At 36.1% G+C, this 20,202-nt stretch overlaps 2 protein-coding genes across 2 annotated transcripts; one reads left to right on the top strand and one right to left on the bottom strand.

Moving 5' to 3' along the window:
• Positions 1–5,482: 5,482 nt before the first annotated feature.
• Positions 5,483–12,443, top strand: LOC147400950 (uncharacterized). Its single transcript, XM_086442018.1, has 5 exons — positions 5,483–6,036; positions 10,610–10,646; positions 10,757–10,993; positions 11,103–11,150; positions 11,798–12,443. The coding sequence occupies exons 1-5, from the start codon at positions 5,735–5,737 to the stop codon at positions 12,284–12,286; spliced, it is 1,113 nt and encodes a 370-aa protein (XP_086298144.1). The 5' UTR covers positions 5,483–5,734; the 3' UTR covers positions 12,287–12,443.
• Positions 12,444–12,897: 454 nt separating this feature from the next.
• LOC147400949 (putative multidrug resistance protein) lies at positions 12,898–19,537 on the bottom strand. Its single transcript, XM_086442017.1, has 7 exons — positions 19,282–19,537; positions 17,624–17,678; positions 16,821–17,005; positions 16,282–16,739; positions 15,662–16,202; positions 13,639–15,581; positions 12,898–13,561 (listed from the first exon to the last, which is right to left on the bottom strand). Exons 1-7 carry the CDS (start codon positions 19,477–19,479, stop codon positions 13,186–13,188), a joined length of 3,756 nt encoding a protein of 1,251 aa, XP_086298143.1. The 5' UTR covers positions 19,480–19,537; the 3' UTR covers positions 12,898–13,185.
• Positions 19,538–20,202: the final 665 nt, after the last annotated feature.

Genomic DNA, 20,202 nt, shown 5'->3' with positions numbered 1-20,202 from the left:
ATGGATTTTATAGGAATAGTAATATGATATTTAATTATTTATGGGAAAAGTGCCTCCTTTGCCATATATTGCACACTCTTTTGGCTCAATTGACCCATGGAATATTAGGGCCCAACCCTTATAAGGGCTTAATTGGTAAGTTCTAGCCGTTGGATTTGGACATTTATTTCATGCGAGCTTTTCAAGATGGCCCGTAAGAGTATTTGGACCTATATATATGAATAAAAGGATATTAGAATTTAGTCAATTTTTCAATAAACTTAGAGAACTGCTGTTGCACCATACCAATTCCTATGTAAATCACCAAAGAATTGCACATAATTGCTGTGGTGTCAGTAAAAGTTGGTGTGGCAATAGTAACTCTCTAAACTTATAATGCAAAACGTAAGGCTGAGATGAGAACTACCACACTACGTGAAAACTGAAAATTTTGACAAGAAAATTCAACGGGCCAAAACCTGCAAATTTTAGAACCGAATTTTGATAGGTCATGGCCATTGAAATTTTTTATGTTCTCCAATTCGATGGCTTTGAGCTATCACATTTCTCCTATCCTCCTTTAATTTGACTGTTTCCGTCTGTCGAAAAAAAATTTGACAATGAAAATTTTCGACGGATTTGGGCCATTAAATATATGTTTTTTTTTTTTCAAGTTGTGCCATGTAAACAAGGAAGGAAAACAGATTATGAAGCCATGGATTGTAAACGAAAAGTCTTGCCACAATTTGCATATAGTGAAATCACTTCTTCACAGTTTGGGGATGTAGTCCACAAATTTTCAATGAATCTCATAAACAAATAAATCAAAACGTGCTTTTCAAATTTATTTCTAATGCTTCCCAATAGTAGATTCCTAATCATAAAAATTGACATAATTACCAAATAAGTCCAATTTAGTTCATCTATTTATTTTATTATGATAGGGGTTCCAGACCCGAAGGCCCGATTAACAGGAGCGGGGCAACTCACCTCATAGAGCTGAGCACCATATCTATTCATTATGATAATTCTTGCAAATTATCATAACGAATTGAGGCATGATTGATCCAAAATCGATCCATTAGATTATCAAATTCTATCTTTATATGGTCAAACCATAACCCAGGAATTTAAGATCAAGTCATCTGATTGTAATCCTAACTTAAAGGAAATATTGGTAGAACAATACTATAATCACTATGTGAAAATTGAAAATTTTGATAAGAAAATTCAATGAGCCACAAATTTTAGAAACTGAATTTCAACAAGCCATGGCCGTTGAAATCGTTTATGTTCCTCAATTTGATGGCTTAGAGCCATCAAATATCTCCCATTCTCCATTAATTTGACAGTTTCAATCCATTGAAGAAGAAAAAAATTAACAATGAAAATTTTAATACCTTAGACTGTCAAATATAGGCTTTTTTCATGTTGTGAATGATTGCTCAGGATACAACATGTGTCTGACACTACGCTGATGTGGTGGAGGTGTGCACAAAACCATTGATTCTTGAGAGATTTAAGCAAGCAGACTTATTTATTACAATTTTATTACAAAAACTCCCTTAATTTATCAAGTTCATTACTCTGACAAAACTTACTTTATGAATCAAACCATCATGACTAACTTTGTAACATTTCAAATCTTACAAAGGATTATTAAGCCCACATGGATTATCAAATGGGTAATCCAACACCGCAGCCTATTAGATTTCATGATAAAAATCAGACTAAAAAATAAAATCAAAATCAAAATACTTTTTGAGCTTGATTGAAGAGATTTAAAAGGGATGGCTATCGAACTCCCAAATTTAAAATTAAAATTTAACGGTGAAAATTATTATTAGTTTTTTTTTTTTTTTTTGAAAAAAAAGTTTAAAGTTCTTTTTAAAAAAAAACTCTCTATAATCTATGACATCAAATCATGTTTTTAGATACTACAAATTAATGTGGTTATATCCACTCTAATGTTTGTTGAGTAAGAAATGAGCACCCTCAATTTGAATTTTATAACGTGGATCTTCACTCCAAGGTTTGTTGGTTAACCAACATGATAAAGTAAGGTTCCTTTGAGATTGTCAGAATTCCACTAAAGTTTTTGTATAATAAAAATGCAACAATTACGTCTATTGGGTAAATCTCTTTCGATTCTATCCACTCATATCTCAAGGAAAATCATTCATAGTTCTATGGAATCTTTGCACACCTTCACAACAGTTTAGTGTCAAACACAACGTCAAAGGAAGTCACTTTAGCATTATTCATATTGGTAACACCACTATGAGGAAAGAGGTTTGCTCTCCAAGTCATGCCTTTGAAATTTTATATGCTCTTTCACCAAAACATGGCTAATTAACGTTGTACATGTATCATGTGGGATGGCACGTGTGCGGCCCATTAAAATAAAAAATAAATAAATATTCGCATTTAAGTCGTGCTGGAATGACCTCAAAATTGTACTCATATAGCACTTTCTTGAGACGGAAGTGTGTAGGAACAAAAAATATTTTTCACTGATATCTCGATAAAAAGCATTTATGATTTTTGCACACTTTCATATCAAAAAGGTGCGATATGAGGTACAACCTTGAGGTCACTTCAGCATTATTCTTCGCATTTTAAGGAACACATGTTGGTCGTCGACCTAGACATTTCATCGACCCTAGTCATTAGTACCATAAAGTATTATTAAATGATAACCCAACAAAAACAATAGGTTATATGCATAAATCCTTCAAAACATATAATATAAACATGATGTGACCCTAACGACACACCAATCAAATGTATCTGTAGTGGACCCCACACGAATAATAAGATCATAAAGAAAATAACAATGTGGATCCTACATTACAAAGGCCTAATGTTGATGTAAGTGTGACGGTTGATGAGACATTCCTACAATTAGCGAAGTTAGAACAAAAACGTCACGTAAAAGGAGATGTAGAGAGCGACTCCACTCTCTTGTCTAAATCTCAAAGTTGCCGATAGAATTTGACTAAAGAGAAGAAAACAAATGGGACCGAAACAAATAAAATGTGGGAGGAGTTTTGAAACTAATGGTCCCAATTTTCTTCCAGACTTTTCTATCCTAAGAACACGTTTGAAGCTTTTTCATCAAATCTCTATTATTGTTTTAGGGAAATAATTCAACTTTTTTAGAATTTGATGATAATCTCTATTGAGTATTTTTGGTGTTAATTGTTTGTTTGTTTGTTTGTTGGAGACCTTCAACCTACCATTGAGGCAAGGGGTATCAATGGGTCGGTTCTGATTCGACTCCTAAAAAGATTAGAATTGTTAAATTTCTTTGATTTTACTTTCTATCGATTCTGATTCTCAAATTGATGGTATTAGAATCAAAACCCTCAACTATTTTCTTTTTAAATGGTTATGATCTTCAATTCGTATCAATTTTTATTCTCAATTGGTTCAGTTCAAGAGACCTAACACCAATTGGTTCCAATCAAAAGGGATCTAGAATCGTCCTATAGACTCTAGTTCTGATTTGATCTGAATTTATTGGGTATCCATTGACACCCCAATTAGATTCAAACAAAGGGAATTTTCATTTCCCATATATAAAAATAAAAAAAAATTAGTCTTGTTTTGATAGTCTTTTTTTTAAGAACCTTGATAAATCGACGTGGCAAAACTTCTTAGGTCTGTATGTGGTAAGGGCACAGAACCATAGATCTTTTTCTTCGGGATATACAAGGAAAAAAGATCAATGGTTTTGTGCCCTTTGCCACATCAACCATGTACAAACCCTGTATGTTTTGCTGTGTCGATTTATCATTAATCAAGATTTTTATTTGGTTAAAGAATACGTCCCGCTAGATAATGATTTTTCTAGGTTAGATTTGAGCATTATCAAAAATATTTGTGACCATTCGATCTAGACCTAATTTTGGAATTAAAAATCTATAGAGAGATGAATTATTTTTGCAATAGTTCAAGAAAGATGCCAGAATGCAATGGGTTTGACATCAAACATTGTATCAAAGGAGACACTAAATTCGCACCCACACTCACGTGGTTTCGTAAACTAGAACACGTGGCCCAAATAAGGAGTGGCCAATTTCTAATACCAATCTGGACCATAGACCAAATGTACTGTAGAATGTAGACTTTCACCTCGATTAAAGCAAATTTTAGATCCTTAATTTTAAATTAATTTATAATTAATTAAATGAAGAATATTGGGAAGCAACTCTCGAAAACCATCTCGTGTAAAACAAAGACATTCTGGTTTTCGTCTAGGATTTCTTTGGAGAGCTTCTATTGTCACACCAATTTTTTTATATCTCAACTCACCAATTCTTTCTTTTAAAAGTCTTAGAATTCTTCTTCTTTAAAGAAAATTATCTTTCTCAAAAAATAAAAAATTCTAAACTCTTCAACTTCATCTTACTCTTTCGCTTATAAAGTCTCTCTTATTGATTTCGGGTAGACGTTATTTATATTTGAGTAGGGATCTTGTCCCGTTCCTAACCATGGTCAGGTGTATCTTGGTGAATCTACATACAAAAGCTTGATTTGATTCGCGATGTGTTGATGATAGCATTGCCTTGAGAATGATTTCTAATCGTTGGATTTAAATTCTTTTTTAAGTGATTGGATCTAGTGGGTACAAGTTATCACACACTATGATTTTTGATATTTAGGTTCACTAGGAGATGGACCACAGATTCTTAGGTCAATGGATCTCAAAAATGTCATATGGCATCATAAAATGAGGTGCCAGATGACCTTAGTTAGGAACGGAACATCTCATTGGATCCTGACTCTTTATTTTTATTATGGCACCCTAGGTTTTATCTTCTCCTAGAAATCACAAATCCATTTATTTTCCTCTAAATGTTCTACTCAAAAAGAAACATTGAGCTCACTATTTCTTCCTCAAATACTCTCTTCTGAGATAATACATTTGTTTCCCTCCAAATTTCTCTTTAAATGGAAAGAGAGAGATGAATTTTATTCATGGAAAATTTTTTAAATCAGTCTGAGACACGGTTTCAAAATTCTTCGAGATATATTGTTCGAGTCATCTCGTTCATGCCTGGACAAGGGAATTTTTCAAACGAGATTTAATACCTTACGTCCATTTATCAAAATTTTGAACGAGACATTGCAAACGAATTGAAAAACTCATCTAAAACAATTCGATATCTGACACGGATGAGACAAGATAAGTAGCAAAGCCAAGTCTTAAAACCATGGTCTGAGAAAGCTATAGAACTATTTTCTTCTTCGTATGCTCTCTTCAAACCAATGTTTTAAAATTTTGGGCTACGAAATTTTGCTCAAATGGTCAAGCTATGGTCCATAGTCAGACACCTGACTATCCAACGACATTGTACGTTAGAATTATTCTAACACATAACGCTCTTGATAAACAGTGGGTCTCACTTCCTTATCGGGATCCTCTCTATTTTGCTGTCACTTTCTTTCCACCTTAAACCTGTAAAATAATAATAATAATAATAATAATTGTAAACTAAACCTCAAAGACAGAAAGACAGCTCTCCTCTCTCAAACTCCGAGTCAACTCGCATCAATCTAGTTGTCTCCAAGGCAAAGAAAAATCTCTCTCTCTGTGTGCCGAAGTAAGAAACGCTGGAAGTCTGGAACAGCAACAACAATAAGATCTCTTCTTCTCTTTTTAACAGAAAAAAAAATACAGTTTTTCTTCACCGTTTGAGCGACAGATTGATTAACTAAGACAAACAGAGACACAGAGAGAGAGAGAGAGATGGGTGGGGTGACTTCATCCATGGCGTCTAAGTTCGCCTTTTTTCCACCCAATCCTCCTTCTTACAAGTTAGTAACAGACGAGATCACTGGTCTCATAACTTTCAACACTTTCCCTCATCGTGAGAACGTCGACATCCTCAAATTGTCCACTCGTCGAAGTACCGAAATCGTCGCAATTTACGTTCGACATCCCATGGCCACCTCTACTCTTCTTTACTCTCATGGTAACGCTGCGGATCTCGGTCAGATGTATGAGCTTTTCATCGAATTGAGCATCCACTTACGCGTTAATCTCATGGGGTACTCTTCGATTCCTTGTTTGCTCTACCCCTCTTGCCTCATTTTGGTTGGTTATTTTGTGTGTTTTGGTTTCTGGGGTTTTTTTTTTTTTTGAGAGTGAGTTTGAGTGAATTTGGTGAAATTAGCAATACCCACTTTGAATTCTGTAACCAATTTGAAGGTTTGTGTGTTCTTGTATCTGGGTTTTCTTTATTTTCGGTTTTGGTGGTGGTGGTGGTGAAGACAACGATGAAGATGATGATGTCGCTCAGAGCAATTTAGCTGTTTTAATTTTGTGGGACATTTTGGTTGAGAAGCTATTGGTACCTTCTAGATTTTTTATTTTTGAGATGGGTTGAAAAAATTTTATTTTATTTTTCTTTTTTGTTAGTTTTAGTGATAGTTTGGACTTGTTTTAGCATCTCGGATTAGTTCGAGATGGTGTTTTATGGTGAGTCGAGTCGAGTCGTCGTTTGATGGTTCCAAAGTAAGAAGGTAAAGTAGTGTTAAACTGGTTTGGGTTTCGTTTTTATGGATCCCTTCTTCATATTGAGGAGTGGATTGAAGGATTAGATTAGGGTCGGGTTTTAATAGAGAACAATGGTTGGGTAGAAGAAATTAGTAAGTTCTGGACAATTTAGCTCTAACCTGCTTAGTATTTGTGGCTAATCAGTGTTCTTTGTGAGGCCTTCTCGGCCTCCTTGTACTTTTCCTCTCTTCAATATATTATACTTTTCAAAAAAAAAAAAAAAATTGTGGCTAATCAGTTGATCTGAGCCAAAATAGGAAAATTTGAATGGTAAACTGCCTGCTTTAGCTGTCTACATTATTTGGATATTTATTAAATTGCAATTTGCTTGTTTTAATATAGGATTTTGATGGAACATGGGTCTTCCATTGGAGGGATTTGGAAATCGTAGTCCACTGAACTCTACTAAGTTTAATTTTGTGTCTCAAGTTGTGCTGAAAAGAGTCTACACACTGGGATATTAGGGATTGGCTTGGAAGATGATTTCCTTGCTTTTCAAGCAGTAGTTTATACCGGGATCCTGGTTTTATTGATATTTTCAGTAGAAAGTTTAAGGAAATTCTAGTGACTTGAGCTCTTCACTTTTGCAACTCTAAGAATAACAACTATAAATTTTCCTTCTTGAGCATTTTATTATTTCCATATGTATTTGTAACTCTTTCTGCGGGGGTGGAAAAGAAAGGAATTTTTTTTTTTGGGGGGGTTTGGGGGGATTGGGGTGGGGGGGGAGGGATGTTGGGGGTGAGTTTAGTGCAAGTGAAGTAATTTTCTCTTTGTAACTTTAACGGAATAATGATGTGTAAGGGGAATTTAGCCCCACATCAATTAGGAGTTGAAATATTGGTCTAGACCATATCCACACCTTATCCCGTTTAATGAGGTCGGCAACATGAATCCTATTTTTCCTTTTCATTCTACAGTTATTTATCCAATTCTTAAATGATTTGCTTTATAGTTATTGTCCTAATGCACAATGAAGATGTGTACCAGATGTGACCAACTACTGGATAATAGAGTAAGATATGTTCAGAGTAACTAGATGTGTTAAAACAATAACTAGCTTTAACCCAGGATAACTGTTCAACCCTATGTTACCTGATTCGTGGGTTCTCTCAGTTCGAATTTGGGTTCGCGGTTTGTGGTTCATCAGTCAAGAATGATCCCGGGTTGTAGGACACTTTTTGACCATAATTAGTAAAGCACCTTGGCTAAATGATCTTAGCTATCCAAAAAGTTCGAATTGGTTTCACTTCTTTGATCATCCAATTTAGGTATGGAAATCTAAATAGATATCATTTTCCAAATTCGTAGAAATGTTCCTTTCTTGGCAATCAAAATAAATCATGACTTAGAAAATAGTCCAGAGATTGGGTGTGTATGGTTATCTGAGCAAGTCAAATTTAGTGAAATCTACTAGGTAGAAACAATTAAAATATGGGTCTCTATCCCTTGATGAATTAATCCAATAACAAAGTCATCATTGTCTACATCTTATCTCAAGTACTTGTTCGGAAACATAGATATTATTTCTCCATTTAAACTTATCTTGAACCATATCTTAGTCAAACATTTTCCTTTATTTCTCTTACTACTTTAATCCGTGTCATTTGTGGTCCTCCTCATGTCCTTTTTAAAACCCATGACTTGCACTAAAGCGCTCATGGCTGGTACAAATATCTCTGCACATACATAAACCATCTCAAATGAATTTCTTATTTTTTATGTCCTATTAGAATTATTTCTTAAATTTCTTGGAATATAGTCATTTTGGATTTTGTCTCTCCTAGTCTTGCCACTCATCAATCTCAACATTCTCTTATCTTTTATGCTCATTCTAAGAACATATAGTTTCTTAACATTCAAATATTGAACTTGATAATGATGACCCGGTCTTATTGCAATTTTCCCTATTGTTTGATCTGTACATCTGATCAAATAACACTTCAGAAGTGTTCCTCCACTTTATTTGCCCAACACTAATTTTGTTGGCAATCTTCTCAATTTTCCGTCTTTATATGTAATTGAACCTAATAATGGCAGTGGTTTCGTTCTTCAATATTAACTAGTGCTTTACCCTGGGAGTGCTCTGACTAAAGTTGCATAGCATATATTTCTCATGGTCCTACTTATCTTAAAACTTTGAGTTTTAATGGATTCTTTTGCAGCTCTATTTTGGAATTTATTCATTTTCTAGCTTCATCTAGCAACATTAAATTATGTGCAAATTACATGCACCAAAGGACGTCTCTTAGAATATGAATAGTTAATTGACCCGAAACTAGTGTAAAAAGTTACAACCATGTGTAAACCAATTGTAATTGGAAACTTCCTTGTCTCACCACCGTTTTAGAGCTAGTTACAACTCCAACATAAATGTCCTTAATAAAATTAATGCACTTGCTTAGAACTCCTCCCCCTCTTTTTAGTACCCACCAAATTAATTCTCTAAGGATTCTATCATATGTTTTTTTTAAGTCAATTAAAAATCATGTAAATTTTTCTTCTTCTGTGGAAATTTACCCATTGGTTGTTTGAGTAAGAAGATTAATCTCAACAGGTGATCTTCTTGGTATCAAGAGAAACTGGTTATTTGATCTCATTGGTTCTTGTCTAACATTTTCCCATCACTCAGTCCCACAATCTTTTAGTGTGATTCAAAGGTGCCAACTTACTAAGTTGGTTAAAGTCTACCAGTGTTGAACCCACAACCTGAGTTCAAATCTTGCCTTCAACCCACTAATTACAGGCCTCTAATCTTACTCGCCTAGTAGTATATATAGTGGAATGCTAATGTTCAATGCTTCTTGGGACGTTAATATCCTACAATACTTCTATTTTTTTATAATGCCCTTAGTTGTTTTATTTTTGACATTAAATGTTTGTCTTTTATTATAAAAAAAAGGTAAAGACATTTTGGTCTTCAGATCTTAAGTAATAAATGCTTGTGCAATAAATGTTATAACACTTTTACAAAAATGTCAGTGAGATTTTTGATATTTACAAAAGTATCATGACACAAGTGCCAAAATACCCCTTTCATTTTTCATTAAAAGACAAAACAAGTAAGGGTATTACTGGGAAAAAGAAGCATTAGAGGATTTTAACTTCCCAATAAAGCATTGAATGTTAGCATTCCCTTGTATATATTGGTATTTATGAGTTTTATCACATGATAATTTAGTGCAATTTTTCGCATTGTCCTTATTTTTAAAATTAAGTACTTTAAACTTCTCCTCTAGGCTCCAATCATCTGATGTTATCTTGGTCTTCAAAATCTTATTAGACAGCTTAGTTAACTAAGACAATTTAGCTTCTCATATTATAACATTTACTTTACATGAAGATCTTTAAGGATGTATATTACATCTTTTCTTTTGGTCCTATTATTTGCAGACCATAGTCATTTTTCAACTATAGCAATCTTTGGTTCTTCTTCTATTACTACTAGTTTTTCTATTTCGATCTCTCCCTGTGCAGTCTTTTTTTTTTTCTTTCTTGTAGTCTTAGAGTGGTTTTACATTTCTTAGTTAAAGTTGTTATACTTTAACTGCTTCTTTTAGTTTAGGGGCTAGAATTAGAAGGTTAGAAGTATGAAACTTTTTATTTGTTACAATTTTACTTTGACTTTGATGAGTTTTGACTTTGGTATTAAACTTTAGAATATGAAATTTTACTTTTCTAGTTATTTCTCTCTTCTCTTAAGACTAGTTTAATTGATACAAACTAAATCTTTCCCTACCACTGTACCTACCCCATTTTCAGTATTATCTTCTCATTTAATATTTTGTAGCCCCTTAGTTAAAGTTGTTATACTCTAACTGGATTTATTTCTTTTACTTTTATTGTATATAATGCTAATATATGAAGTTCTCTCATTTAAAAAAATAATAATAATAATTTAATCGTTTAGATGAGTTGATCTCAGTTACAAGGCATGTGCCTTGTTCCTTTTGTAGTGAACCCTTTGCCGCCTCAGTGAACTGTAACAGATGTAGTATTAAAATTTATAGGAAAACTTAAAGGTATCTGAAATGGAATTATTCTCATACATGTAATATCATGCAGGTACGATTATTCAGGGTATGGGCAGTCAACGGGAAAGGTTAGTTGCACTTTGAAATTTGCTTGGTAAAATTCTCCAATTCTATGATACAAGTCTTCCAAAATGACATTATTCGGAAGTATCCTCTCAACGGGTTTCCTGTTTTGCAGCCAAGTGAACAAAACACTTACGCAGATATTGAAGCTGCATATAAATGTCTTGAAGAGAGCTATGGTGTTAAACAGGAAGACATTATCCTTTACGGTCAATCTGTTGGAAGTGGCCCTACTTTGGATTTAGCGGCTCGCTTACCTCAATTAAGAGCTGTTGTTCTACATAGTCCTATCCTCTCAGGCTTAAGAGTCATGTATCCTGTAAAGCGGACATATTGGTTTGACATTTATAAGGTTGCATTCTTCTTTTTCTGGCTATTTGACTACTGTTACTTTTCTACCTATTTTTCCAAGCATGCTTGTTCAATGTGATTGAACGTTGTTTTTCACTGATTGTTTGCAGAACATTGACAAAATCCCATTGGTTAGTTGTCCTGTGTTGATCATTCATGTAAGTATTACCTTTCTAACTTTGTGCATTTAAAAATTGCAGAGTGATTATTAACCTGAATATACATTACTATTTTAAACTAAGTATCATGTTTGAGTAGGACTAGCCTGACTAAACTTAGTAAGGAAAAAGGCCTTACTGAGGCTTTTGTTCCCCCCTTACTAAGTTAGACAGGAAAGTATTTGTGATCATGAGTAAGACTAGCCTTACTAACTTGGTAAGATTTGAAACCTTACTAAGGGTTGTTGAGCTCACCTTCTGGAATCCAAATACATGATCCGATACCACAGGGTTGTAGAGGACAAAATTCTATGAACTTTAAAACAAAAAAATATTAATTTTTCCCATTGAATTTTAGTTTTAAATTTGGGAGTTTGGTAGCCGTCAATTTTCAGAACTTTGGATCAAGCCTAAAACAATTTGTTTTATTTTTTTGGATCCAACTTTTTCCATGAAATCTAGAGAACTGTGGTGTTGGATTGCCATTGTGGTAATCTTTTGAGCTCAAAGACCCATAGTAAGACTTGAAATCTTACTAGGTAAGGAAAATGTTTTTCAAATTTTGACACAACTATTACGTGCTACATAATTTTCTTTTGTGGTTTTGACATCTCACAGATCTTCATCTTGTCCACATCCCTGTGCAGGGTACCTCTGATGAAGTCGTGGACTGCTCTCATGGTAAGCAGCTTTGGGAACTATGTAGAGAGAAGTACGAACCTCTATGGCTTAAAGGAGGGAACCACTGCGACTTAGAGCTCTATCCTGACTACATTAAGCACCTTAAAAAGTTCATTTACATGGTTGAAAGATCACCTTCCCAAAGAAACAGTTTGAATCGGAGCACGGACCAGTTTGAACAATCAAGGCGGAGCACTGATTGTTTTGAGGCTTCAAGGAAAAGCACTGGCCGGAGAGAGAAACCAAGGCAAAGCACGGACAAGTTTGCAAAATTGAAAAATCACGATTACAGGTCTAATAATGGAGACAAACCAGAAAAGTTAAGAATCTCTTTTAGCCATATGGAGAGGTCTCGAAGAAGTGTAGACTGCTTCGAGAAGTCACGGAAAAGCATTGACCAGCTAGAGAGAGGAAGGAAGAGTGTTGACCGATTGGATAGAGTACGGGCAGGGTAAATCTTTTCACTCTTAATGTATAATTCACACATGAGTTTCATTTTGTGGAAGAAAATTATTGGGGGCATTTTTATTTATGGTTTTTGGTGTGTAACTTGTTTGTGGAATTTTCATAATAACAATGACACATAATGGGAAGGATTTGTTGTTCTTATAATCTTTCTCCTTGATCTTTCCTCTATGATGTTTATTTACATATCCTATAGATTTGTGCCATGGGAATTTTAATTTTTCTGTGTATTATATGCGTTCTAATCCGATCGCTACCAACCACATGAGGAAAACAAATAATTAGAATCTATTCTAGCCTGCTCTGCATCTTCTATGTTGTGAGATGTTAGTATTTTTATTGGGCTTGGACTTCAAGAGGCAAGACACTATTAAAAGGGAACTTATCCGAAGCGGAGTGGGCTCAGCCTGATTGGGCCCGTGCGGGGGGTTGGGGGCAGTGCATCCAATGCGATTTTTGTTTTTTTTGTTTTTTTTTTTGGTATATATATGTATTTCGGGTAGGATTTACTTATGATTTTTTGTGTCTGAGGTTTCTTGCTGCAGAGGACAGACTCTGTAATCTTTATCATGATAGTGGATTTTTTCTCCCACTCTGTAGCTGTAGGCAATTTGCCGAACCACGTAAATCTTGTGTTCTTGTGTGTTCGTTTTAAAGACAACAAGGGAACTACAAAAGGTAGATAATCACTTCAGCATATTAAGTACAAGAGGAACTCAAAGCCTTGTCTGCTCTATTAACTTCACGTTACATATGAAATACTAGCTTATGTTCTAAAGAACAGGAAAACTGAATCATGGAGTAACCCGGGACAGTCTCTAGTGTGTTCGATACGATAGAGATTTTCTTGTTTCAGCTTGATATCCCAAAGGTATCTTTTTTCAGAGGCTCACCGGTAAGGGGAATTACCACCTTGTAGTTTTATCAAAGAGTAGTAGGAACCACTGCGTCCAATGGCAAGTAGACTAGAATGTGACCCTTTTTCCACGACTGTCCCATTCTTTATTACTGCTATGGTGTCGGCTTTCTGTATAGTGGATAGTCGGTGAGCTATGACGACACATGTTCGACCAACCATCATCTTTTCCAATGCTTCTTGAACTAAGTTCTCTGATACACTATCTAGTGCACTAGTTGCCTCATCCAATAACAGAATCGCTGGGTTCTTCAGTATCGCACGAGCGAGTGCTATCCTTTGCTTCTGACCTCCCGAAAGCTGGACTCCTCTTTCTCCACAATAGGTTTCATACCCATCCTTCATGGAGCTGTAATACATAGGAAAAACAATTCAGAATTTAGAAACTAAACAAATTCCATTAAACTTTGAGGTTCTGCTCTTTACCTTATGAATTCATGAGCATTGGCAAGAACTGCAGCCTTCCTTAACTCTGATTCTGTAGCATTCTCTTTCCCATAAGCAATGTTCTCGCGGATTGTTCCTGCAAAAAGGGTCGGCTCCTGACTAACCAATGCGATATGTGTCCTCAAATATCTCAAATTGTAGTTCTTGATGTCTTGTCCATCTATCTCTATCGACCCTTTTAATGGGTTGTAAAATCTTTCAATCAATCCAATAATAGTGGATTTGCCCGACCCACTCTGGCCTACCAATGCCATTGTTTTTCCAGCGTCGATTTTTAGACTCAGACCCTTGAAGATCATCTGGTCAGACCTAGTTGGATAAGAGAAAAACACATTCTTTAGCTCAATATGACCTCTAATCGATTTCTTGGGCTTGATTCCTTTAGGCTCATCAGGCTCAATCTCACTTCTCCTGTCGAGGATTGCAAATAACGAGCTGATTGCATTGTTACCCTTAGCTAAATCAGAAGTCATGCTTCCAGCGTCGGCTATGTTCTTACCCGTACTCAGCAAAATGAAGAAAGCTTGAAACATATGTTTTGTCGTAATTTGTTTATCGGTCAGTAACCTCCCTCCATACCAGTACGTCATAGCTATAGCGGCCGTAGTGAAAAACTGTGAACTTAACAGGCCAAGGCCAGCAATCCATGACTGTTTGATGTTCTCCTTTCGAGGGCCTTCAAGTGTATCTTCAAAGAGGTCTAGTATTCTAGTTTGAGAAGAGAAGGCAGTGATGGTTCTGTGGTTCACTACTGCTTCACTAGCTAGTTGGCTTCCTTCATTTTGTGATTTCTGCGCTTTCTCAGACATACTTCCCATCAAAACCGTCCGAGAATAATAGCTCGCGATGAGAATAGGTTGAATCGCAATTATCACACTTGCGAGCTTCCATGTGATTACTAATGCTAGAATAAATGCAATAGAAGCCCCAGTGAATGCTTGAACAAGCAAGGAAATGCGGTCCCCAACAAGGGAGCGGACAATGGCAGCTTCGGTGGCCAACCTTGCACAAATGGCTGCGCTCGTGTTCTCATCTTGATCAAACCAACCAATCTCGAAGGTCAGAACTTTCTCAAGCAGCTTTTCACGTATCCTTTTGGTTAAGCGTTCTCCCATGACAGCAAAGTTGTAATGTTGGAGAAGATTGGTGATGAGGCAGAGAACTGTTACGAGTAAGAACATGAAGCAATAGAATCTGGTTTCTGATCTGAGTTTGTCATGGTCTTCGAGGAAAAACACCGTGAGCATCGTTCCTAAGCAGAAAAAGTGTGCAGGTTGAACTGCTCCGAAGCCCATTGCACCTAAGCACCCAAAAAATGCTTGTTTCCATTCGGGTGCGTTCATTTTAAGTAAACGCCATTGTGACGGCGGAGGATAAGACACAAGCTTTAAGTTTCCTTCATCCGGGTTGTCGTAGTGATGACTTTGGACGTATGAGTATGCCGGGCTCATGGTGAATGCGGGGCTAAAGGGGTATGCTGGGCTGACTTGATGACTGGATCTCACGCTCATCGGACTTAGTATCCTCATTGGACTCTGCATGTTCATGGTGTTATGGTTGGGATTGTAAACTTCGTTCTGCGTCGAAGTTTGCTGTAATTGCACCATTTTAGAATAGGCACCACCTTCACCATTGTTCATCCGGATTAGCTCATTGTGAGAACCCGATTCCACGACTTTTCCCGATTGAAGAACTACTATCAAGTTGGCGTTACGGATTGTGGAGAGGCGGTGAGCAACAATGATTGTCGTCCTCCCTACCGAAGCTTGATCAAGAGCCTCTTGTACTATCCTTTCTGATTGTGCATCTAATGCACTTGTAGCTTCATCAAGAAGTAGGATTCTTGGGTCTCTAAGTAGAGCTCGAGCGATGGCGAGCCTTTGTTTTTGCCCTCCAGACAATTGAACTCCAAATTGCCCAACCTTGCACATCAAATGAAGATGGTTTAGTAAACAAATAACAATTTATTGATGGGTGTTTAATGGTTAATGGCGCGGCTTACTTGTGTGTCATATCCATCAGGCAGTTTAGTAATGAAGTCGTGTGCATTCGCATCCTTGGCTGCACTAATGACTTCATCCATAGACGCTCCTTCCTTTCCGAACAATATATTCTCCATTATGGATGTCGCGAACAGGACTGGTTCTTGATTAACCAAACCAATTTGGGATCTTAGGCTTTTTAGCTGAATTCTCTTGATTTTGTATCCATCCAAAAGAATGTCTCCTTTGATAGGGTCATAGAACCTTTCGAGCAGAGCGATGACCGTGGACTTTCCTGAACCACTCCCTCCAACAAGACCTACAGTTTTACCAGCCGGCACTTTAAGATTGAGCCCTTGAAGGACGGGTGCATCAGGTCTCGATGGGTAACTGAAATGAACTTCTTTAAACTCAATATCTCCTCTCACATATGCTAAAACCTTTCCTTTTTCATCTTCGGAGTCTATGTCAGGGTAGCGGTCAATCATCTCAAATATTCGAGCAGCGGCTGCTGTTGCCATTGAGAAGAACGTCATATTTGGGAGAGCGCTCATCAACGACCTGACGTGACAATGCCAAAACATGATTTCAGTTTATAAAGGATAATGACACAATAAGAGAAGTTTGAAAGTAAACTTACATTCCTCCCATGATGAGACTACATCCGGAGGCGAAAATTGGGCCACCTTTCTCTCCCTTTTCGATAATTAGAATACTTCCAACCCAAGCGATGAAAGCCCAAGCGGCAAATATTATTCCCATACTCCCAATAAGCATTCCCTTAGTAAATCCTTGTTTAATTCCTAGTTCCATACTTTGTTGGAGCCCATCGCTATACCTCTCTATTGTTCGACGCTCTCCCACATATGAATACACGGTACGGATAGACGAGACTGCTTGTTCTGCAATACCACCACCGACATCATAAGCATCCTTCATCATCATCGCTTGGCCCATAAGAAGGTTTCCAAATACGACAACTGGCAAGACGAACATCAACGAGAATGGGAATGCTGATAAGGCCATTCTCCATGAAAGTACGAAAGCAACTACGAGACAGAAGAGGAATCCTGACGCATGGGCAAGGAAATTGGGTATCTACATTTGCACGACAAGATGATTAGTTACTTGAAAAATCTTTTACAACAACAATAACAACAAGTGTTTCATGAGAGAAACCTTCTCAGCTAGAACGTCTTGGATGGAATGGGCGTCGGAGGAGATGGTGGAGACAACTTGGTATGTTGTGGAGGTGCCATCTTGGGTGTCAAAGAAACCTACATCTTGTCTCAAGACAGACTTCAGGTATTCCATTCTCATACGTGAAGCCTGTCTTTCTGCAGTTCTAGTCCAACAAAATCCCTCTGCATAAACAAATATTTGCTTAGTTGATGGATGCTGCAACTCTAAACATTGTCTTACCACCTTAATCCCTTATTGTAACTAGAGATGTCAATGGGCTGGGCTTTGTCCTGGCATGGATCGGATTTGGATACCCATTTGGATATTGGGCCAGGTTGGGCTATGCTCGATTCATGTTAGGGACAGGCTTAGGCTTGGATGTTAGTGGGCTACAACTAAGCCAGACCAACCCGGGCTCAATCTGATTGGTTGGCAGGCTGATTATATGGAAGATGAGTTGAGCCTGGGTTAGAATATCTCAACCCAACCATAACTTGGGTTGAGTTCAGGTTGAGAGTTCCTGCAATCCAATTCAACCCGAACCCGACTCTATATACTAATATATAAAAATAACTGCAAAATTGATCATATACTTATACATTTTTTTTCTAATAAGTTGGCGAGTTAGTTATTTGTAATTAAGGTGTGAAGACGGGTTTTAAACCCAAGTCATGGTGTCAACACCCATAGACTTAACAAGCTTAACAAGTTGGCACTTTCCCACAAATACGTAGCAAATAGGACATACATGCATGTAAGCTGTGTAATAGACAAGATTAGTAGAGGTTTAATTTACGTACCAACAAATGCAGCAACTCCAACTCCAATGGCAACGTAGAGCAGCTTCAGAGCATACTACAAAATGGATTCACTATTAGTTAATTAACTACTTGTAACATGGATGTCTTGGATACATCAAGGACATATATGTTGGACATTGAGAAATAAAAAAAAGTATATCTAATAAAACATAACAGTGGATCCCACTCATTTTATCCTAGATTTAATCCAATACAAATCGCGCTGACAACTTTTACTTTTTTTCTCTTTCCTCTTTTATTATTTTCACAAATATTCTTTCATTTTTATTATATTTTCTCTTCTATCATTTTTCAAGAATACCCTCAAACTTTATTATATTCTCTGCTCTCCTCTTTTTTAATAGTACCATTCCAACTTTATTATTTTTCTCTTTTACCTCCTAAACCTCAAAAGGATGTATGTGTCATAAGCAAACTCTAGTAGTATTATATTAAAAGGATTTCTCAAATCACTAACAACTTTTGATGCACACACACGACTGAGATGGGAGGAAAATTTATATGAATCAATACAAAGTCTTTAGAGATATTTTCTTGGAAATCCCTAGGAACATCCTCTCAATCCAGAAAAAGATTGTGTACTACATTATTTATTGTGTCTTTCATCTTAGCTATTGGATCAGGGTTTAGTTTAACGGTTAGGATATACACCTATAAATAATAATATTGGGAAGTTTTTTAATTAGGTTACAGTTTCTTCTTCTAGGCTTTGAGACATACAAGGAGGGGGTGTACAAATTGGGTTTGAGATTAAAACTTGAGTGGTTATTTCTTATATCATTTTTCTTTGATTGCTTAGTGAAGAAGATTGGATCTATCTGTTAACGTAAACATCGTTACCAAACCACATAAATCTTTGTGTTATTTGATTTATTGTTTGATTTTCTATGTTATTTTCTTCGTAATTGTATTAAACAACAGTCTCAAATCGTTTGATACAAGAACTTTCCATACGCAAAGAGGAGTCACAGGGCAACTTTGATTTTTTTTTTCATGATTGAAGGTTTTGAAAATGAAGTCACTAAACTCCTACAAAGAATCTAACCACTGAGTTAAGTATGTCATTTATCATAAAAAAAAAATAAAAAAAAAAAAATAAAAAAAAAGAGAAACAAAAAGGGACCATCACGTTGATGAATAATAAATGGAATCTGAATTCTATTTAAAATCAAAATCCAATCATGAAAAATGTCTTTCAAAAATTAAAAAAAAAAAAAAAAACGAATGCTCTCTCTAATAAATACCCAAAAATAAGTAAATATAATAATCTTTGTATTTTGCCATCATCGCATCCATGGATGTAAGCACTGCCCAACCAAATATTTTATTTTATTTCGAGTTTTCTTTCTTTTACTTTCTTGGCCTAATGATTTGATATAGGGTTTTCATGCTCACACAAAAGGCTCATGCAAAGATATAATTGTAATAAAACCACAACCATCAGATTGTGATCACTTCAAGGGAAAGTGGAGCCACCACCACCTCTAGATCTGTAATTACAATTTCACAGAAGGTTGTGACCCCCACTCCCCATATATATATAGTAATGGTGTAACCTTACATGTTAGATTATTTCATTGTTTGACAAATATAAGAAAATATGAGTCTGATCAAGCCATCCAGACCCTTAAACTAACCTCATCAACGACACGATTTGAGAGATCAGCCCCAGTGGACCCATACTCATTGATCACACCACTGAGAACCACCAAGGTGAGAGGGTTCATCAACCCGTCTCCGATGCTTCCAAGTGTTCCAAACAATATAAGCCACTTGTCGAACCCATCGGCGAATCTGAAAAGCTGAAAAAGTGATATACTCTCTTTGCTCTCCATAACAACTATAGCGTACCCTTATTAAATGATCATTTGGACCTCATCAAATTTTTCATTTCATACTAACACATTAACCCCTTTATATAAATTTGGGAGATTCTAATTCGCAGGCTGCCACCCTTGTCTTTATGTTTATATCTATTGCAAAATGGATTTTTGTGTTATTTTAGCCGGCATTGTTTGGTGTTTTGGTCCTGTCAGGAATGTTTCTTTCAAATAATTACAAATAGAGTCGTGCTGGGGTGACCTTAAGATTGGACCTCATATCGCACATCATCTTGACATGAAAGTGGATAGGAATAATAGATGCTTTTTCACTTGTATCTCGAGGAAAAGCATCTATGATTCTCATACACTTTTACGTGGGTATGCGATGTGAGGTCCAATCTTGAGGTCACTTCACCATTATTCTTACAAATATTTAATTTAGGAGTCAATTGTTTGGTGCAAGCTCCTCATATAAAAAACAAGTTAGAATAATATTGAAGAGACCTCAAGATTGTACCTCGTATTGCACATCATGACGTGAAAGTGTGTAGAAACCATAAATGCTTTTCATTGAGATATGAGTCAAAAAAACATTTATGGTTCCTACACGTATTCATGCCAGGATGTGCAATATGAGGTCCAATCTTGAGGTCACTCTAGCATGACTTAAAAAGTTATACAAGTGCGTATTCGTAAAAACAAAATCTTGTGAAATACTTTTTGGGTATGATCCCT

This window comes from Akebia trifoliata, chromosome 5, assembly GCF_017979445.1.
Source record: "Akebia trifoliata isolate Shusen 1 chromosome 5, ASM1797944v1, whole genome shotgun sequence".
In the NCBI taxonomy this organism is placed as follows: Eukaryota; Viridiplantae; Streptophyta; class Magnoliopsida; order Ranunculales; family Lardizabalaceae; genus Akebia; species Akebia trifoliata.
Note: the sequence above shows the minus strand (reverse complement) of the source record. Positions and strands in the feature narration are given on the sequence as shown.